This window comes from Passer montanus, unplaced genomic scaffold (genome assembly GCF_014805655.1).
Source record: "Passer montanus isolate IOZ18808 unplaced genomic scaffold, ASM1480565v1 scaffold47, whole genome shotgun sequence".
Lineage (NCBI taxonomy): Eukaryota > Metazoa > Chordata > Aves > Passeriformes > Passeridae > Passer > Passer montanus.
This window is the reverse complement of record NW_024369596.1, coordinates 1,882,474-1,900,757: the sequence shown is the minus strand read 5'-3', so window position 1 is coordinate 1,900,757 and position 18,284 is coordinate 1,882,474. Positions and strand designations below refer to the sequence as shown.

Below are 18,284 nucleotides of genomic sequence, written 5' to 3'. Positions count from 1 at the left end.
CCTGCCTCCCCGGGGAGCGCGCGGCCGTGACGGAGCCGGGATGCTTTCAGCATTTATGGTAATGTTTGGATTTCTCATCGCCCTCCCGAGCTGGAGGAGGGAAAAGGGAGCCGAGCCAAGGGCTGGGCGCGCTCCGCTCGCTGCCTGCCCCGCGGCCGTGCACCTGCCCTGCCCTGCCCGCTCCTGCTCCCAGTGCTCCCAGTGAGCTTCCAGTGCTCCCACTGCACTCCTTATGCTCCCAGTGTGCTCCCAGTGTGCTCCCAGTGTGTTCCCAGTGTGCTCCCAGTACTCCCAGCATGCTCCCACTGCGTTCCCAGTGCTCTCCCAGTGCTCTTCCAGTGCTCTCCCAGTGCATTCCCAGTGCTCTCCCAACTCTCCCAGTGCTCCCAGTGCTCTCCCAGCTCCCTGGGCAGGGTGTCCATGCCCAGGTGCCCCCCCGCAGGTGCAGGGTGTGTGGCAGCCCCGAGGGCTGGGTCAGGGCAGGCAGCGCGGCCCTGCCGGGCTCTGCCTCACCTCGGGTGCTCCCAGAGCACCTGGGCCGGGCTCCCGCGGGCCCGAGCTCGCAGCCCAGCCGGGAACAATGGCTCATTGGGCCGCATCCGCTCCGGAAAACCCCCGGCCCCTCTTGGGCTGCGCTCCAGGGTGCTGCGGCGCGCTCTTCCTCTGGCCTTGGGGGCAGCTGAAGGATCCCCCCCGCGGGCAGGGAACACCCCGGGGCTGCTGGGGAGAGTCCCCAGGAAGGATCTGGAGCGGCAGGGAGCCCAGCCCTGCGTCCCCAGCAGCCACAGCCTCCCCTCACACTGCTCACCCTGCCAGGGCAGGAGCACGAGGGCTGCTCGCCGTGGTTCTGGAGGGCTCCGTGTCTCCCCACGACGGAAGCTGGGATATCTGTCTCCTCCTGGAGCCCGGCCAGGCAGCCCTGGGAAAGGCAAGTCCTCTTGCATGGGAAAGTCGTGCGAGAAGGAATGGCTCTTGGGCCAGCCCAGCCCCGCCGCTCCCCAGGGCCCTGGTGGGACTGTGCCCTGCTTATCCCACTCATTCCTTGGTTGTGCTGCCCTATCCCACTCCTTCCTTGGTTGTGCTGCCTTATCCCACTCCTTCCTTGGTTGCCCCCATCCCTCTCCACAGGCAGCCTTTCCCATGGCTCTCCAAAGGGATCCCCTGCAAGGGGGGCTCCCCCAAAGCTGGGCCTGCCCGGGGCTAATCTCTCATTAGGCTTTCTATGATCCTAATGAGCCCTGCAGACAAAGCCGGGAGGAGGAGATCCCTGCAGGCAAGCCCAGGCAGTGATGCTGTGTCCCCATCCCACTTCTCCTCCCTTCCTCGGCAGCAGGGAGCCGGAAAAGCCGGGTGACAGGAGCACAGGGCAGGGCTGTTCCTCCTGCCCGCTCCTCGGGGCAGCCAGTGCTGGATGAGCGTGGCCAGGAGCCCACGGCCAGGCCCCACAGCTGGCCCAGCATCTGCCCCGTTGTGTGGGGCGTGCCCAGCCCCGTCCCGGCCGGCGCCAGCACAATGGGGCCATTTTCCGGCCGGCCCTGAGGGAGATGGACTCGGAAGTGCTCCCAAGGAAAAGGACTGTTTATAAATAGCTCCCGCCTTCCCCCGGCCGCCCTGCCAGCGCCCATCCCCAAATCCTGCCCCTCGCTGCGTGCCCAGGCTGGGAGAGCAGCCTGGGACACGGACGGGATGGATCCAGCTGGACGTGTGCGAGGGGGGCAGGACGTGGCTGTCACACCCCGTCCCAGGGCTGTCACACCCTGTCCCAGGGCTGTCACACCCCGTCCCAGGGCTGCACCTGCTCGGGCCCTGCGGCTCCTGCAGCCCCAGAGGAGCAGCGGCAGCCCCGGGCAGAGGGCTCCTTCTCCCCGTGCCTTGGCAGCGCCTCTCAGCTGGATAAGGTTCTCCCAGGCGTGCTCCAGCTGTCCTTGTCCATCCACCCTGCAGGCAGCTCCCGGGGCAGGGAGCAAGGGAAGCTCCACAGCCTTCCCCGTGCACCACAAACCACCTCAAAGCCACTCCTGGAGCGCTGGGGTGCTGCTTGTGCCCTCCGTCAGGGCAGCATGCTGAGCTCTCTGCTCCGGGCTGGGTGACCCGTGCCAGCTCAGCTCCTTTTTGGGGCTTTGCCACACTGCCCTGCATCCGCCGAGCCCCGGCCACCCCCGCACAGCTGCTCCAAAATCCGTGACAGACACCCAGATGTCACCTTCCTTTGCTCCCCCCCACCTTCCTTCCCCCCCTTCCGCTCCTGTCCTTCCTCTCTCCACCCTCCTCGAGGCTCCTGCTCCGGCCCCTGCTGAACAAAGGCCCCGTAGCCATGGTTAATAATCCCCACAGAAAGGCCCTGCACAAGAGCAGGGGAAGGAGAGAGAGACACAAAGGAGCCGCTGGGAGCCAAGCGAGGAAGGGGGCTGGAAGGAGGCGTTTTCCTCAGCTGGAGGACACAGCCCCAAAGAGGCTCCCAGAGGTGAACAGGGACGGGGCAGGGGTACCCCAAAGTGACCTCACAGCACTCAGGGAGCAGAGAACCAAGGGCTGGGCAACCCAGGAGGGCTCCTGCACTTACCCCAGAGTGCAAAGTCATAGAGCCCCCCAAAATGAGCAGCAGGGACTGGCAGAAGGTGCCCTGAGGGTGAGGGGAGCAGTGGCAGGGCAGCATGAGGAGCTCCTGGGCAGTGTGGGAACGCTCAGTGCTGGCCCACATCCCATCCCTTCCCCGGGGAGGGGGCCCCTGGCGGCCCTGAGGGTGTTGTGTGAGGAGGTGCAGGCCTGGCTGGACACAGCCAGAGATTTCCACCCTGCACTGCTGCCCTCCATCCACCCCGGAGACCTGCAGGGAGCAGGGCCAGCCCTCAGCCTGTGGGCACTGGAACCAGGCCAGCCCCCAGCCCAGGGGCACTGGAACCAGGCTAGCCCCCAGCCCACAGGCACTGGAACCAGTTCCCAGCCCATGGGAACAAGAGCCAGGCCAGTCCCCAGCCCATAGGAACCAGGGCCAGCCCCCAGCCCATGGCACTGGAACCAGGGCCAGCCCCCAGCCCACGGGCACTGGTGAGGGTTCACCGGGGGCACACCTGGCCCAGAGCCCCCCAAGCTCCCCCCAGAGCCCACCCCAGCTTCTCTGGGCTTGGCTGCAGGCCTGGGGGAAGGCACAGGGCCCCCGTCCCACCTGGGACACACGAGCAGCCTGTCAGGACAGGCACAGGCACAGCCCACGCCGGGCCAGCTCCCTCTGGAAGAATCCCAAGGTCCCCACATCAGCGGGGATGTGTGTGGGAGTGCAGGAAAAGCTGGGAGAGCTGAGGTGTGTGCTGGGATGCACAGCCCCAGGCCTGGCTCCGTGCTGACCACTGCAGAGAGCCAGGCCCAGCAGCAGCCAGAGGAGGGAGGAAAATGCAAGTGCACCATTCCAGATCATTCCTGCGACGCTCAGATAACGCCGGGAAATCAGCCCTGCCCTGGGCAGGGTCCTGTGGATCCCAGGTTTCCAGCAGCTGTGCCAGGGACTGGCAAAGCCTCACCTCTGCCAGGGGCAGAGCTGCCTGCCCAGGCACGGCCTCCCTGAGCAGTGGCAGGAGGGATGGAGGAGGAGAGTGCTGGGAGCTGCGGGGCCCAGGCACCAACATCCCTGCCCTGGCAGGGACTGGGAGCTCTGGGAGCTGCTCTGTGCCTCAGGTGGGGCCAGACCTCTGCTCCCTGGCTTTCCCACCCCGGCTGTGTGCGTGGGACTGCGGCAGGGGAGCCTGATCCACGGTGTGTGTGGAGTGGGGACTGCAGCCAAATCCATTAAGCAAGCAGATAAACAAGAAGGCGTGAGATGAGGCAGCAGGGAGGGAAGATGAAGGTGGCCAGCCTGCCACGCTCCCCACGCAGAGTCCCCGAGCCCGCCGGGTGCCACACACAGCGTGGCAGGCTGATTTCATGCCATCTGCTCACGCCTTGATTTCCAATCCTGCCCCTCTCCCCTTTTGTTGGGGGGAAAAAAGCACGAGTTTTCTTCAAAGTTAAGCAGGCTGAAGCCCGACCAGCTGGAGGCAGAGCCATGCAGGGAGAGCAGGGGGCTGCCTGAGGGTGGCATCCTCCCCAGCCTGTTTTCCCCAGGGAGTGGCACTGCCCTTTCCAACTGCTGGGAATTTTCTGCAGAGGTTTTCTTAGCGACGTCCTGCTTTATTTTTAACGCGGAATAAAAGTTAGGCCCAGAACAAAATGCACCAGGGGTGTGCCAGCTGAGCACTCTTTGTTTGTTTGACTTTGGTGGATGCTTTCCCCTGGGCCTCCTTCCCTCTCAGGGTGGCATTTGAGGGGTGTTTGGTGCCAGGTGGAGCATCCCTTTCCCTGCTCCAAGGAGAACAGAGCCTGAGGCTCCTCTGGTGCTGCATCCTGCCCTTTGGAGGGAGGGGAAGAGTGAGAACACTGTCAGGGAGTCCCTGAGCCTAGGGTACCCACTTGGGGTGGATTTGCCCACCACAGACAGGGAGCTCCTGCCACGAGGTGTGACAGCATCCCAAAACTGAGCCTGTGAGGCTGGAGAGCAGCTCCTGAGCATCCTGCGGGTGATGGCACAGCTCCCTTGCACTTGTTCTTCCCAGCAAAGGGAGGAGGCCTCCCCTGCCCAGCAGCACCAGCGTGACTCTCAGCCTTATCACTGCCCAGCATTGCCATTTTAAGCAACTGATCTCCTGGGGAAAAAACTTAATCATTTCCGATGAATCACTGAGTGTGTTTGGCTGGGAAAGTCTTGTGGGGGGGTGCCGGTCAGCCGTGCAGAGGAGGAGGAGGAGGAGGAGGGGGGCATGGGAAGGGGCGCTGCATGGCACCGGCCGGGGAGCAGCGCTGGGGCTGGGGGCCAGCACAGGGGGCTGGCGGTGGGACAATTCCCAGGAGGAATGCCGTGCCTCAGGGGAACCTGCAGCCCAGCCCTGGAGTGGCTCCGGGAGGGTCGCAGGGGTGCAGCCCCTGCTGCCGGGGGACGGGAATGCTGCAGGGAAAGGAGGAGAGAAAAGGATGTGCAAAAGTTCAGAGCGTCTGGGCTGGGAGCGGGAGGAGGGCGCTGTCACAGCCCTGGGTCTGTCCCCGTGTGTGATGAATCTGAATCAGCGAGTTTCGGATGTCCTGTGAGCGGGGAAAAGAAACGGCTTTGAGGTGGAGGATACCTTTGTACTCCACCAGCCCCTCTGGCTCTGATTGACCCGGGGAAACTGAGGCACGGAGCCAGGCTGTGACAGGACAGGGTCGCTGGGGCCGGCTGCGGGCAACTCGCAGCACCTGGCGGGGTTTGCTGCGCTCCTCCCGGCTCTGCCCGGGGCTGCCGGAGGGGCCGGGCTGGGTGATTACCCCTGGATAATGGGAGCCTTGTGCAGCCCGGCGAGCCCCCCCGCCCCCGGGCCGGCCCCCGGGCGGGCTGCGGCCCCGGCCACGGGGGGAACAGCTCCTGCACAGCCGCCCCATTCAGCGACAGCTGCGCGGGGCCGGGGACACCGGGGCTCAGCGGGGCTGGGTGCCAGCCCTGCAGCCCCCGGTGACCCTCCTGGACACGAGCCTGCTCCGCCCCCCGGCCCAAACTGCCCCCAGGTGTCCGCACAATGACAAAGAGTGTTTTGCCTGGCTGTTTTGAGTCTGTGCTGGTTTGGCGTGGGTTCAAAGGTGGCCCCGCAGCCGTGGCTGGGCTTTGGGGCAGTGTGGGGCCGGGGCTGGGCTTTAGGGCAGCAGGTCACCTCTGATTACCGCTGCCACCTGCACACTGCACCCTCGGGGAGCGTCGCGCCGCCGCATTCCCCAAACACTCCGAAAAACACATCCCACGCCTCAGCCCCCTCCTCCGGCTCTGCGAGGAGCGATTCCACCCCCAGCGCGCCCCTGTCTGCCTGCCCCAGCCCGTGCACGCCCGGACAGGCAGGAGCTGGCAGCTCTGCGAGCCCCTGGGAGCAGCTGGGGCCGGGCTGGGGGCCGAGCCGAGCTGTGCCTGGAGCCGTGCGGGGCCGGGCACGGAGCTGCGGGGCCGGGCACGGAGCTGCGGGGCTGGGCACCGAGCTGCGGGGCTGGGCGGGGACGGCGCCCGCCCGGCTGCTGCTGGGGGTGATAAGCGGCTGCGGGCGGTGGGCAGGCACCGCGCCTTCCTCCTCCTCCTCCTCCTCTCCTCCTCCTCCTCCTCCTCCGCCTGACGTCAGCCCGCGGCCCCGCTCAGTCTCGGGCGGCCGGCGGCGGGCATGGCTGGGGGGCGGCGGCCGGCGGGGCTGGCCCTGGGCTGGGGCTGCTGCCTGCTGCTGTGCTGCGGTGAGTGGCTGCGCTGCGGGCCGGGCGCTGCGCTGCGGGGCCGGGCGGTGCGGGCCGGGCGGACGCGCGCACCTGCGGAGCGCCGCGGGGTCCCGCGGAGCCCCGGCGGGGATGTCCTTAACCCCGGGGGACACCGGGGTGCGGGGCTGGGTTCGGGCGCCGTGCAGCCCCCCGAGGCGGCAGCCGGAGCGGGGTCCCCGCAGAGGCGCGGCGGGGCCGGCGGCCGGGAGCGCTGCGCCCCTCGGGCGGTGCCTGGCGCGGCTCCGGGAATGCTCGGATCGCGGGGTCGGGGCAGCCCAGGTGGGATCGGCCCTTCCCAGCGTGTCCCCGCCCGGATGGCCCCGCGATCCGCCGTGGGGTGGGTCTGCGTGCCCCGTCCCGCTCTCGGGGCCCCGCTGCAGCCCCCCAAGCGCAGCGCAGGTTGAGGGGTGACCCACGTGCGCTCAGCGCGCACCGGGGCGAGCCGCTTGTTGTTAGGAAGCATCCACCCCTTTCCTTCTAAGGAGTTTTCCCCCGAGCGCTGTGTTTCTCTTGGCGCTTTTTTTTTTTAGTGCTTTCTTTTTTTATCCGCTTTCCAGTCCATTTTCACCCTCGGGGGGTGGCCGTGCTTCCTGCCCTGCCCCGCTGCCCCCGCCGGGAGCCCGGGAGCGGTCCCGGTGCGCCGGCCGCTCCCAGCCCCGCTGAGCTGCGGAGGTGGCCCCGGCGCTGGGAACCTGCCCGGGCCGAGGTGTAGGAGCCAAAGTCAGGCTCAGAGCGCGGTCTAGAGCAGGCTGCTCCCACCCCCGTCCCGTGCCGGGATCCCCTTCCCACAGCCCGTGTGCCGAGCCAGGAGCCTCTCAATGGTTGGCGGCGTCGGTGAATTTGGAAGCCCAGCCACGTGAAAAGCTTGATGCTTCCCAGAAGCACAAGGGGCCACGGCCAAGACATTCCCAGACCAGCCAGCGCTGCTGGAACGGGGGGCTGAGCCCACCCCGGGGCTGCCTGAGCCGCCCCATCCCTTTGTGCCCCGCGGTCTGGCTGTTACAGAGGTGTCTGCGTGTTGTCACCCAGCTGCGGGGTGGGCTTGGGAGCTTTGCCTCTCCAGGTGCACATGGTGGGGTCCTGGGGCTGTTTTGGGGTGCAAGGTGCTGCTCCCCGCTGCAGCAGAGCCCTGGCTCCGTCCCCATCCCGGGCAGGGCGGAGGCTGTCAGTGTGAGGAGGTGCTGGACACCGCTGGTGGTGCTGCTTCCTGCGGGGCTGGGGCTCTGCACCCTCTTCCTTCTCTCTGTGAAGCAAACAGGATGCGGGTGATGCTGTTTGGGGGCACCCCGGCTCGGCGATCTGAAGGGATAGGAGGGGTAGCATGTGCGGCTGTGCCGGCAGCAGGCGGGATCTGGCCGCAGCTGGTTTGCCTGAGAGGGGAACACAAACCCAGGGAAACCTCAGGAATCCCATGTGCGGCTCCAGAGCCCCGCGGTGCCTCTGCTCCCGCCCCGGGCCGGGGGCTCTGTGCCGCACTTCTCGCCTTCTCGCCGCACACCTCGGCTCTGCAGGAGGCTGGCGAGGGACTGTGCTGCTCCCCACCCCCTTCCCCAGCTCTAAAAGCAAATCTTTGTTCTTGCGGAGCTCTGGCTGCCGGCCGGCTGTCCGCCAGCCAGATGGAAAAGGCACGGGGGCTCTCCTTCCTTCCCTGCTCGCTCCCTGCAGACGCCCTCTCCAGATCTCGAGGTCTCCGGCTGGAGCTGTGCCAGGCCCTTGGGGTGGATGGAGCTGATAGAGCTCGGTGCTGCAGCTGGGCCGCTCCACGCCTGCCTGATGGGTCTCCCCAGGTTCCATCACCAACCCTGCAGCTGCGCTGGGCACGAGGGAGGATTGCCAGGTCCCCGGAGCCTGCTGTGCCAGGCTGGCTGTGCCCAGTGCCTCTTTAGCCTGCCCACGCACAGAGCAAAAGGTCTTGGAGCTGTAGAAGCGAGCCTTGTGTCCCCAGGCTTGTGGGGGACCTCGTGAGTGTCCCCTTGTGTCCCTCTTCCAGCCCGTCCCGCAGGAGGTGGGGAGCACTGAGCCCTTTCTCCAGGCAGGGTGGGGGCTGCAGCGGCCGTGTCGGCCTCCTCAAGGGCAGTGGATGGCTGGGAGGGTTGTGATCCTCATGCCAGCCCCGGATGCCAGCCATTCTCCAGCTGTGAGCTCATGGTTTCGCTTGCTCGCTGCCTGGTCGAGGGCTCTCATGCCGAGCGGGTCAGGGGGAGGGCCAGCTGCTCTCCCGGGGGCTGGCTCCGCCTGGGGCCCTTGCTGAAGGTCTGAAAATGATGGAGAGGCAAAGCCTGGCCTGGCTGCCTGCAGCCCAGAGCGCCAGGGCTCAGGGGAGGCTGCGTGGGGTCAGCAGGGACACACCCAGCCCCAGGTGCCCTCCAGCAGCCGAGTGGTGGCTGTGCAGGTGGGCAGCTGCCTGCTGTGCAAAGTTATCTTTTCCTTTGTGTTCTCAGCCAGTTTCCTGTCCCTGCTGCTTGCTTATCTCTGGGACTTTCACCTGTTTTTCCAGCACCTTCTTTGCTGTGCCGTGATTTGCTCATCTCTCTGTGCCAACTGTAACACGCTGACGGGACGGGCGAGGGCCCAACCCTGGGTGCTGGGGAGCCCTGAGGCGGCTGGTCCTGCGTGTCGGGGCCTTTGCTGTGGCAGGAGGGCTCCTGGCTGCGTTTTGGCTTTGTGCCACCACGTACCCACTCCAAACAAAGAGCATTTTGTGGGCACGGCGCTGCCCTTTGAAGCCTTGGTGGTGGCTGTTAGGGAGCGGGCGCTATCAAGGGAGATGTTGACACAGCTGCTTCCTCCAAGCCTCTCGTCCCCAGCTCCCATACCTGGGCTGGCTCTGTTGCTTGGGGACAGGCTGTTGTCCCCTCTGCGGGGCCGTGTGCCAGCCCAGGGCTTTGGCAGGGGTGGTGGCAGTGACGCTGCCAGCCGTGCTGCGGTGCCGCCCTTGTCTCTGCTGTGCCCCCAATCCTTGGGAAGCTGCTCCCTGCCCTGTCCTGGATCAATAGCCATTACCCTTCCATCCTCTCTGGAGCAGGGCCAGCAGCTCCATTACTGCTGTGGGCAGCTGGGCTGGGAGGAAGGTGGGGTGCAGGGATGGGCAAGCTCCACTCATGGGGGTGTGGGCAGAGCTGGGCAGGGAGCAGAGCAGCAGCCAGGGGAAGCCTTGGGAATGCTGCAGGGATGGATGCTTGGACTGCTGGGTTCCTGCTTGTGGAGGGACCTGGGAGTCCTGGCTGTGCCAAGGCCGTGGTGGCTGGGGACGTGCTGCCTCCCGATGGTGTCCTGGGCACACAGCTGGTGGGGGCACGCCATGCCACGTCCCCTCTTTGGGTACAGGATCACTTTCCTGAGCCCATGAGCTCCCTGTGGGTGCTGAAGGCAGAGTGGCAGTGGGGTCCTGGTGTCACTCCTGCTGGGCTGGGACACGGTGCGTGGAGCACAAGGCACGGCTCTGCCCCACAGCTTTTGGGGGATGGAGATGGGCACAGGCTGTGCTTGGACAGCTCGTTATTCCCCGTTCTTCCTGCCCCTAACCGCAGATTCTGTCCCACAGCTGCAGCCAGCAAGCTGGAGATCTCCATGCCACCTGTGGTGGAAGTGGAGATGGGGGGCACAGCCAGGATCGAGTGCAACTTCTACATCCCTGAGAATGCTTCCTACACCTACATCGACTGGTTCTACGTGAGTGCTGGCCCGGCAGAGCAGCTCAGGCTGCTGGGCTGGGGTGGCAACCAGCCCAGGGCATCCTGCCGGGCCCCCCAGCCCAGCCCCACCCCTCGCCTTGCAGGTGGACCGCAGCAACAGGCAGGTGAGGCTGTACCACGTCACAGCCAGCGGCGTCCTGCAGGACGACACGGACTACAAGGAGCGCCTGTCACTGGGGCAGGACAAGGCCCTGTCCCTCAGCGCAGTGACGCTGCAGGATGCCAGGATCTTCATGTGCCAGGTCGGGGCTGGCAGCTACGGCGTGGGAGAGAACAGCACCCAGCTCAGCGTCTACAGTGAGTGGCACAGCAGGGCAGCAGGCCTGGGCAGCTGCTCTGGGGGCTGGCGGGGACCCCATCCCAACCCTCATATGTGTGGGGTGGCTTCTCTTTGCAGAGGTCCCCACCACCCCTGAGATTGAGCCACACTCAGGAGGCATCTCCGTGCACAGCAGTGAAATCCCAGAGGTGAGGAGGGGCTGCACACAGGGGGCAGGGACGCTCCCTGCTGACCCTGACCCGTGCTCACTGCCACCTCTGCCACCACAGATCGCCAAGTGCGTGAGCAAAAACAGCTTCCCACCCCCCAACATCACCTGGCACAAGAACGGGCAGCAGCTGCACGCCCAGGAGAACCGTGAGTGGGGTGGGGACGGGTGGGGAGTGGCAGAGGGGCTGGTGCCCAGAGCAGCCCTCCCACGCGGCCGTGTCCCCCGCAGAGGTGACGATGCCGTCGACGCTGACGCGCGAGTCCAGCGGGCTGTACACGGTGAGCAGCGCGCTGTACGCGCCCGTCACGCGCCAGGACCGCCACTCCCGCTACCACTGCACCGTGCACTACTGGCTGCAGGGACAGCGGCGCGCCCTGGACTCGCGGGGGGTCACCGTCAACATCTTCTGTGAGTCTGGGGCTGGGGGGCAGCGCTGGAGCCCCGCAGAGGGGCCGGGCACTGACTCTGCCCACGCCTGCCCCAGACCCCGCCGAGCACTTGAAGCTGCAGGTGGTGCCGTCCTCGACGCTGGTGAAGGAAGGGGACAATGTGACACTGGTCTGCGAGGCTGATGGGAACCCACAGCCCGTCTTCAGCTTCTTTAAGAAAAATGTAAGGCTGGGGCAGCTCTCCCTTGGCCAGCATCTCCTGGCTGCTCTTTGTCCCCTAGCAGGAGGGTCCTGGGGAGGGGGATGTTGGGTGGGAGGGGGTCTGTGTGGGGTTGAGGACTCTGCTTCGTGCCCACTATCAGCAGCTGGATGAGTGGCAGGAACTGACGTCGCTGGCAGAGACCGACACCGGGGTCCTGAAGCTGCACGATGTGGACAAGAGCAGCAATGGCACGTACAGGTGCCAGTCCCTGGACCTGGATGACATGTCCCAGATAGAGGAGGAGGTGGATCTCGTTGTGAACTGTAAGAGAGGGGGGACTGGACCCTGTGGACCTCGTGGTGGGTGCTTTGTCCCTCCTGCTCACCCTGCCCTGGTCTCCATCCCTTTCCTAGACATTGAAGGGGTCCGTGTGAAGATGGAGCCGTCCTCCACCCTCCGTGAAGGGGACAGTGTGACGCTGAGCTGTGACGCCCACAGCCCCGTGGGCCTGAAATACCAGTGGAGGGATGAGGAGGTGAGTAGGCATCCCAGTTCTGGCATGCTCAGGCTCAGCTGGGCTTTGCAGCAAGTCAGGCAATCAGTGCTCCATCTCTCCTGGGAGGCTGGGGAAGGATTCCCTCTTTCATGGACCTGCTTTGTCCACCCCAAAATTGTCACCTCCTGACCAGGATTGCAAGGCAATCCAGTGCTTGCAGGCTCCCTCTCTGTGTTTTTGGGACGTGGGCACAGAGTGCTCATTGCTGGGGACATTCCTTCCCAACAGGGCACGAAGCTGGTGGACGGGAACCAGCTCTTCCTGAGCAACCTCACCTTCGAAACCTCCAAAAACTTCAGCTGCAAGGTGATGGCCCCGAGCGTGCCAGGGCTGGAGCAGAGCAAGAAGGTGTTCGTGGCTGTCGAGGGTAAGACCTGGCCGGGGTGCAGGGTGACCCCTGGGGTGCAGAGTGACCCCTGGGTGCAGAGTGATTCCTGTCTGCCCTGCAAGCTGTGGGTGCTGATGTCCCTGCCCAGCACCTATTTCCCTGGGAGAGGGTGCAGGGTGATCCCTGGGGTGCAGGGTGACCCCTGGGTGCAGAGTGATCCCTGTCTGCCCAGAACCCATTCCCTGGGAGCTGTGGGTGCAGAGTGACCCCTGGGTGCAGAGTGATTCCTGTCTGCCCTGCAAGCTGTGGGTGCTGATGTCCCCTGCCCAGCACCCATTCCCTTGGGACCTATGGGTGCTGATGCCCCTGCCCAGCACCCATTTCCCTGGGAGCTCTGGGTGTTGATGTCCCTGCCCAGCACCCATTCCCTGGGGATTGAGGGTGCAGAGTGACCCCTGCCTGCCCCAGCACCCATTTCCTTGGGACCTATGGGTGCTGATATCCCTGCCCAGCACCCATTTCCCTGCGAGCCGTGGGTGCTGATGCCCCTGCCCAGCACCCATTTCCTCAGGATCTGTGGGTGCTGATGTCCCTGCCCCCAGGGAAGCCGCGGATCGTGGCCATCAGCTCCCCGCTCCACGTGCGCCAGGACGAGCTGGTGAACCTGACCTGCAAGGCCATCGCCTTCCCCCCGCCCACCCTCCAGTGGAGCATCAACGGCACGGTGAGAGCCGGGAGGGGCCGGCCTGGCGTGTCCCGGGGGCTGCCCAGGCGCTGAGTCCTGCCCTGCCTGCCCTGCCCAGGCCCACGAGTACGTGGACAAGCAGCACATCGCCAGCAACCTGACGGTGCGGGTGAGCCACGAGCTGCTGCGGGCGGGAGCCATGTGCCGCGTGTCCAACAGGCTGGGCGTCAGTGAGAAGCACATCCAGCTGGTGGTGGGTGAGTGTCAGGCGCTGCTCTCTGTGCCAGGAGCCCCCCAGCAGTGGCAGTCCCCCCTGGCCCCCACGGCTGTGCCGTGTTGCTGAGGGGGGGCTGAGTTTGGTGTCTTTCCCTCCCTTGCTGCTCTTCCAGATGATTCCATCAAGAAAGGTCAGTCTGCTGCTGGTGTCCATCAGGATATGGGTTATGCTCACCTGTAGCCTGGGGAGGGAGCTTGGCTGCTGGCTCTGCACTGCTTCTGTTGCTGCTTCTCTCCCTGGGCAGGAGGCTGAGGCTCTGTCCCCAGCGAGGCCACCAAGTGCAGCTTCCTGCAGCCCAAATCTGCTGGGCAAGGAAGCAGAGTGGATTGGCCTGGTGCCTTGCAGGAATTCCTGCTATCCACCCTCCTGTGGCACACGGGGCATGGCAGCCCAGAGCAGAATTGCTGTGCTCCTACAGAAACTGCCCCAGCAGAGCATTTCTGTACTGAAATCTGCATCCTGCAGGCAGCTGGAGCTTTTCCGGGAGAAGGAGCCCTTTCCTAGCACAGATGGGAAGCTGGACGGGGTCACGGTGGGACAGATATTAATTTCTTCCTCTCCCCGTTGTGTTTAGATCAAAAGTCAACAGCAGAGAGCCAAGGGGTGATCATCGTGGCCATCATCGTGGCCATCCTCGTGGTGGCCGTGCTGGGCGCTGTCATCTACTTCCTGCACAAGAAAGGCAAGATCCCGTGTGGCCGTGCCGGGAAGCAGGACATGTAAGCACTGCCACCATTCCCCCAGGGGCCTGTGGGGCTGGGGGTGCCTGATGTCACTCACGCTTCCCATCCCATCCCATCCCACTGCTCCAGCTCTCCCTCTCCCGGGGCGGCAGCGTGGCTTGGGGGGCACCGCGCCGGGGGCTCGGCGGCTTCTCCAGCTTCCCACAGGGCAGGGAGGAGACAGCAGAGTGCTAGAGCAGCCAAGAGCCCCCTCCCTGGGCACCCCAAAGCTTTCTGGGGGCTGGAGTCTCTTTGACCCCGAGATGGAGCCCCAGGGCTCAGCCAGCCACGTGCCCGCCTGGGCATCGCTGACGCGTCTCAAAAATTGTCACCTCCCTCCCCTAGCACAAAGCCAGAGGCCCGTAAAGACAAGATTGTAGTTGAAGTTAAGTCAGATAAACTTTCCGAAGAGGCGGGGCTCCTGCAGGGCGCCAACGGCGAGAAGAGAGCCGCGGCTGACCAGGTAGGACAGAGCCCAGGGAACGCTTGGCTCCCCTCCTCCGGCACTGCCCACCCTGCACGGGCCTCCATCATCCATCAGCAGCGCCGGGGGACGCGGCAGGGAGGGGAGGGGACAGATCTGGGAGGTGACAGAGCTCTGCTGGTGGCAGTGCCCTGCTTGGCTCTGCCTCCTTCCGCGGAGCAGCAGCCAGGCTCCCCAGGGGAGGAGGAACTGAAATAGAAAGATGTCTGGCCAGAAGTCAGAGCAGAGGCTGCAGGAATGCTTCCCCTGGGCCAGAGATCTTGGGATCAGTCTTTTGGGACATGGGCGTTCCCCTCACCTGGGATGGAGCAGCTTTGCAGTGTCACTGCTGGGCCACCACTATCTGTGCCAGCCAAAGATGCAGCCCCTGAGCCCAGTGTGGTTTTATTTACCTTGGGCCAGCCAAAACTGCAGCTCCTGAGCCCAGTGTGGTTTTATTTACCTTGGGCCAGCCAAAACTGCAGCTCCTGCGCCCAGTGTGGTTTTATTTCCTGAGCCCAGTGTGGTTTTATTTCCTGAGCCCACCGAGGTTTTATTTCCTGAGCCCACTGAGGTTTTATTTCCTGAGCCCACCGAGGTTTTATTTCCTGAGCCCACTGAGGTTTTCTTTTCCTCAGGGCAGCAGAGAGCCCTGCCTGGCTGTGCTCAGCTCCCACTCCCCTCCCCTGGGGTGGGTGCTCAGCCACCCTGGGGTGCCCCAGCTGTCCCCACCCCTGTGTGTCACTGCCAGCCCTGCAGCAGAGGGCTGGCTTTGTGCTCATCCCTAACCGTGCGTTTTCCCTCTCCTTTTCCCTTCTGGCCGAACTGAAGAGCGAGAAATACATCGATCTGAGAAACTAGAGAGCAAACCCACTAAGTGCTTTCTTCCTTCCAACCTTTCCTGCTCTTGGATTGCCTTCTCCCACCCCTGCTGCAGCCCCTGGGGAGCACGGCCAGAGGCCAGCCGAGTGTCACCGCGCTGGGGCCACCTCCCTGGCTCTCCTGGCCATTACCTCAGCCCTGGGCTCGCAGGTGTTGCCTTAGCAGCAAAGCTGGACTCGCTTTACTACTCCAGAGAAGCCACAGCAATATTAGGAAGAATTATATCCCGTTAATCCCTACTTGGTGGAAGGATTTGAGGTTCTTTCAGGTAATCTGTTCTGTACACGTCGTGGGAAGGTTTCGACGCATTCTTTTTTACCCTGACCTTGCTCAGAGAGGCTGGTGAAATTTGGGGTTGGGGATGTCTGAGGCACCTTAGCTGTAGGGGGTGCAGGTTGGAGGAGAGAGGAGAGGCAGGGGGGTGTGTTGGGGAGGTGTTTGCAGCTCCTCAGAGGCTCTGAGTGCTTTGCTTTGTCTTTGAACCGTCCCTGGTCAGTTGATCCCACAGGAGGAGAGAGGAGAGGCAGGGGGGTGTGTTGGGGAGGTGTTTGCAGCTCCTCAGAGGCTCTGAGTGCTTTGCTTTGTCTTTGATCCCTGGGTCAGTTGATCCCACAGGAGGAGAGGGCCTGGCAGAGCAAGGCAGGGTGCCAGTCCCCAGGAAGGTTTGAGGTGTCTGCTTTGGGGCTGTGCTGAGCCCAGGGGCAGGGCTGTCTCTCCCCTCTGAATCTGGCTCGCTGTAGGGATGCTGCAGCAGCAGGACCCGGAGCTCCCACAGATTGAAATTCCAACTTGGCCAGGGCCAGTCAGTGACGTCTCAGGGTTTTTTTGTGCTCAGCCATTGCCAGCCCCAGGTCCAGCTCCTCTCTGAGCTTCGCTGCCACCCCTGGCCCCGCGGGGAGGGGAGAAGGGCAAGAACTGCCAGGAGCTTCTGTGCCAGCCCTGCCCTGCCCCGTGCCAGAGGGACCAGCCCCTGCTGCCCCTCCGTGCCACCCTGAGCTCTGCTGCCCACAAGGCTTCGTCCCCTGGGTGTCACACAGGAGCTGTCCCCTCCTGCTGCACGTGGTGTCCCAGCAAAAGCTTTGGTTTATATATATTTGTGTTGGATTGTGTGTACATTTCCAGGAGTTTTATTTCCTTTTTTTTTTTGTTTTTTTCTCCTTGTTGTTGTCCGATACTTGCGACGTTTTTTTTTTATATATGTGAAAATAAAGTACGGATTCAAAGCTGAGTGCTGGAGTTTGTTCCCACAGACAGAAGGGTGGGAAGGGCATTCCATAATCCCATGGAGCTTCCAAGAGGATCCATTTATGCCCCTCTGGCTGCTAATAATACACTAATTAATATCAGTGCTAATAAATCTGTCCATAACAACAACACCACCACCAATAATAATAAAATAATAATAATAATAATAATAAAATAATAACAATAATAATAAAATAATAATAATAAATAATTTTATTTATATATATAATAAATAATCCTAGTTTTCAGCTGTAATAGGTGATTATATCATTCAATCTCAAAAAATAATATTGTAAATAGAATTTAATAGTAGAATTTATTGATAATTTAATTAATAGCCAGTACCAATACTGTAGATGCTAACGTGTAGAGAAGATGATAATAAACAGTAATAAACTGACTACTAATGAATAGAAAATATTAATAAAGCTAATAACCAGCCCCTGTCACTACCCTGAGGGGACAGAGGGCCAACGATGGGTGACACCAAAGTGTCCCTTGTCCTTTGGCCCCAGCTCACAAGAATTAATTCCTGTGTCCTCATCCCAGCCCTTGGTCAATTATTGGGGCCTCAAATGACCTAAAGTAACCCCTATGACCTAAAGTAACCCCGGTCAGGGCCTCAAATGACCCCAATGACCTCAAGTAACCCCGATCGTGACCTCAAATGACCCCTGTGACCTCAAGTGACCCCGATTTGGGGTCTCAAATGACCCAAAGTAACCCCTGGAAAATAAAAAAATTCTCAAATGACCTCAAGTAACCCCGATCGTGACCTCAAATGACCCCTGTGACCTCAAGTGACCCCGATTTGGGGTCTCAAATGACCCAAAGTAACCCCTGGAAAATAAAAAAATTCTCAAATGACCTCAAGTAACCCCTGTGACCTCAAGTGACCCCAACGACCTCAAGTAACCCGGGGCCTCAAATGACCTAAAGTAACCCCTATGACCTAAAGTAACCCCGGTCAGGGCCTCAAATGACCCCAATGACCTCAAGTAACCCCGATCGTGACCTCAAATGACCCCTGTGACCTCAAGTGACCCCGATTTGGGGTCTCAAATGACCCAAAGTAACCCCTGGAAAATAAAAAAATTCTCAAATGACCTCAAGTAACCCCTGTGACCTCAAGTGACCCCAACGACCTCAAGTAGGTTGGACTTGATGATCTTAGAGGTCTCTTCCAACCTCGTGATTCTGTGATTCTGTGATTCTGTGAAGTAACCCTGCTCATGACCTCAAATGACCCCTGTGACCTCAAGTAACCCGAATTATGACCCCTGTGACCCCGAAGAGCGGCTCAGATGACCTCAGGTAACCCCATCTCCCCATCTGACCCAATTCCCCTGGTTTCACCCCATTCTGAGGCTCCTGGGAGTTTTCCCAGTTCAGCTGTCCCCCGTGGCCCCAGTGACCCCCGCTTTGGCTGGGGGTCCCCATGTGACCCCTGGGTCCTGTGTCCCTGGTTATTTTATCTCTGGGCCCCTCCTGGCTCTGGAATGTTGGAGTGTGGCAGAACCTGGATTTATTAGATCTGCTTTATAGATAAAATATCAATGTATTGCTATATATCAATAGACATCAATGAGTATCCAATTAATGGATTCAAATACGTATCATTATTTCCTATCTTTATTAATAATACATGATATATTCTAATAACTGTTCTAGGATTGTGATACATGCACATGTAATTCTAGAATTGTGTGAGATATCAGTTTATTTATTTCTAGAATTTCCACGCAGTAACTTTAAAAGTCTGCAGAATATTCCCATGGATTCCCTTGGATTCTCTTCCTGGGTGGGAACTTCGTGTTCTTCTTGGTCCTGATTGGAGTCTTCATTCATTGATTCTTTCAGAAAATGTTTAATTATTATAATCTTTATATAAATCTTTCCTGGCCTCTGTCAGTGGCCGGAATATCAATTAAAATTTAAATTTGTAGTGATAATTATAAAATAACTCCAAAGTCAGTCTGCAAAGGATCCAGGAGATTGAAATCCTAAAATTTTCTTTTCCCAGCACTTACAGAAGCACCACAACACACACACACCATC

General features: G+C 61.6%; 1 protein-coding gene across 2 annotated transcripts; it reads left to right on the top strand.

The window, feature by feature from the left end:
- Positions 1 to 6,078: 6,078 nt before the first annotated feature.
- Positions 6,079 to 16,209, top strand: MCAM (melanoma cell adhesion molecule). Of its 2 annotated transcripts, XM_039721948.1 has the most exons (15): positions 6,084 to 6,270; positions 9,836 to 9,963; positions 10,070 to 10,283; positions 10,384 to 10,454; positions 10,536 to 10,623; positions 10,706 to 10,885; positions 10,962 to 11,089; positions 11,229 to 11,391; positions 11,482 to 11,603; positions 11,853 to 11,991; positions 12,555 to 12,676; positions 12,756 to 12,894; positions 13,489 to 13,633; positions 13,982 to 14,099; positions 14,931 to 16,209. In XM_039721948.1, exons 1-15 carry the CDS (start codon positions 6,204 to 6,206, stop codon positions 14,958 to 14,960), a joined length of 1,854 nt encoding a protein of 617 aa, XP_039577882.1. In that variant the 5' UTR covers positions 6,084 to 6,203; the 3' UTR covers positions 14,961 to 16,209. The 2 variants fall into 2 exon arrangements, with proteins under 2 accessions (XP_039577883.1, XP_039577882.1); XM_039721949.1 differs by lacking the exon at positions 13,982 to 14,099 and having other exon boundaries at positions 6,079 to 6,270.
- The last annotated feature ends 2,075 nt before the right edge of the window (positions 16,210 to 18,284 follow it).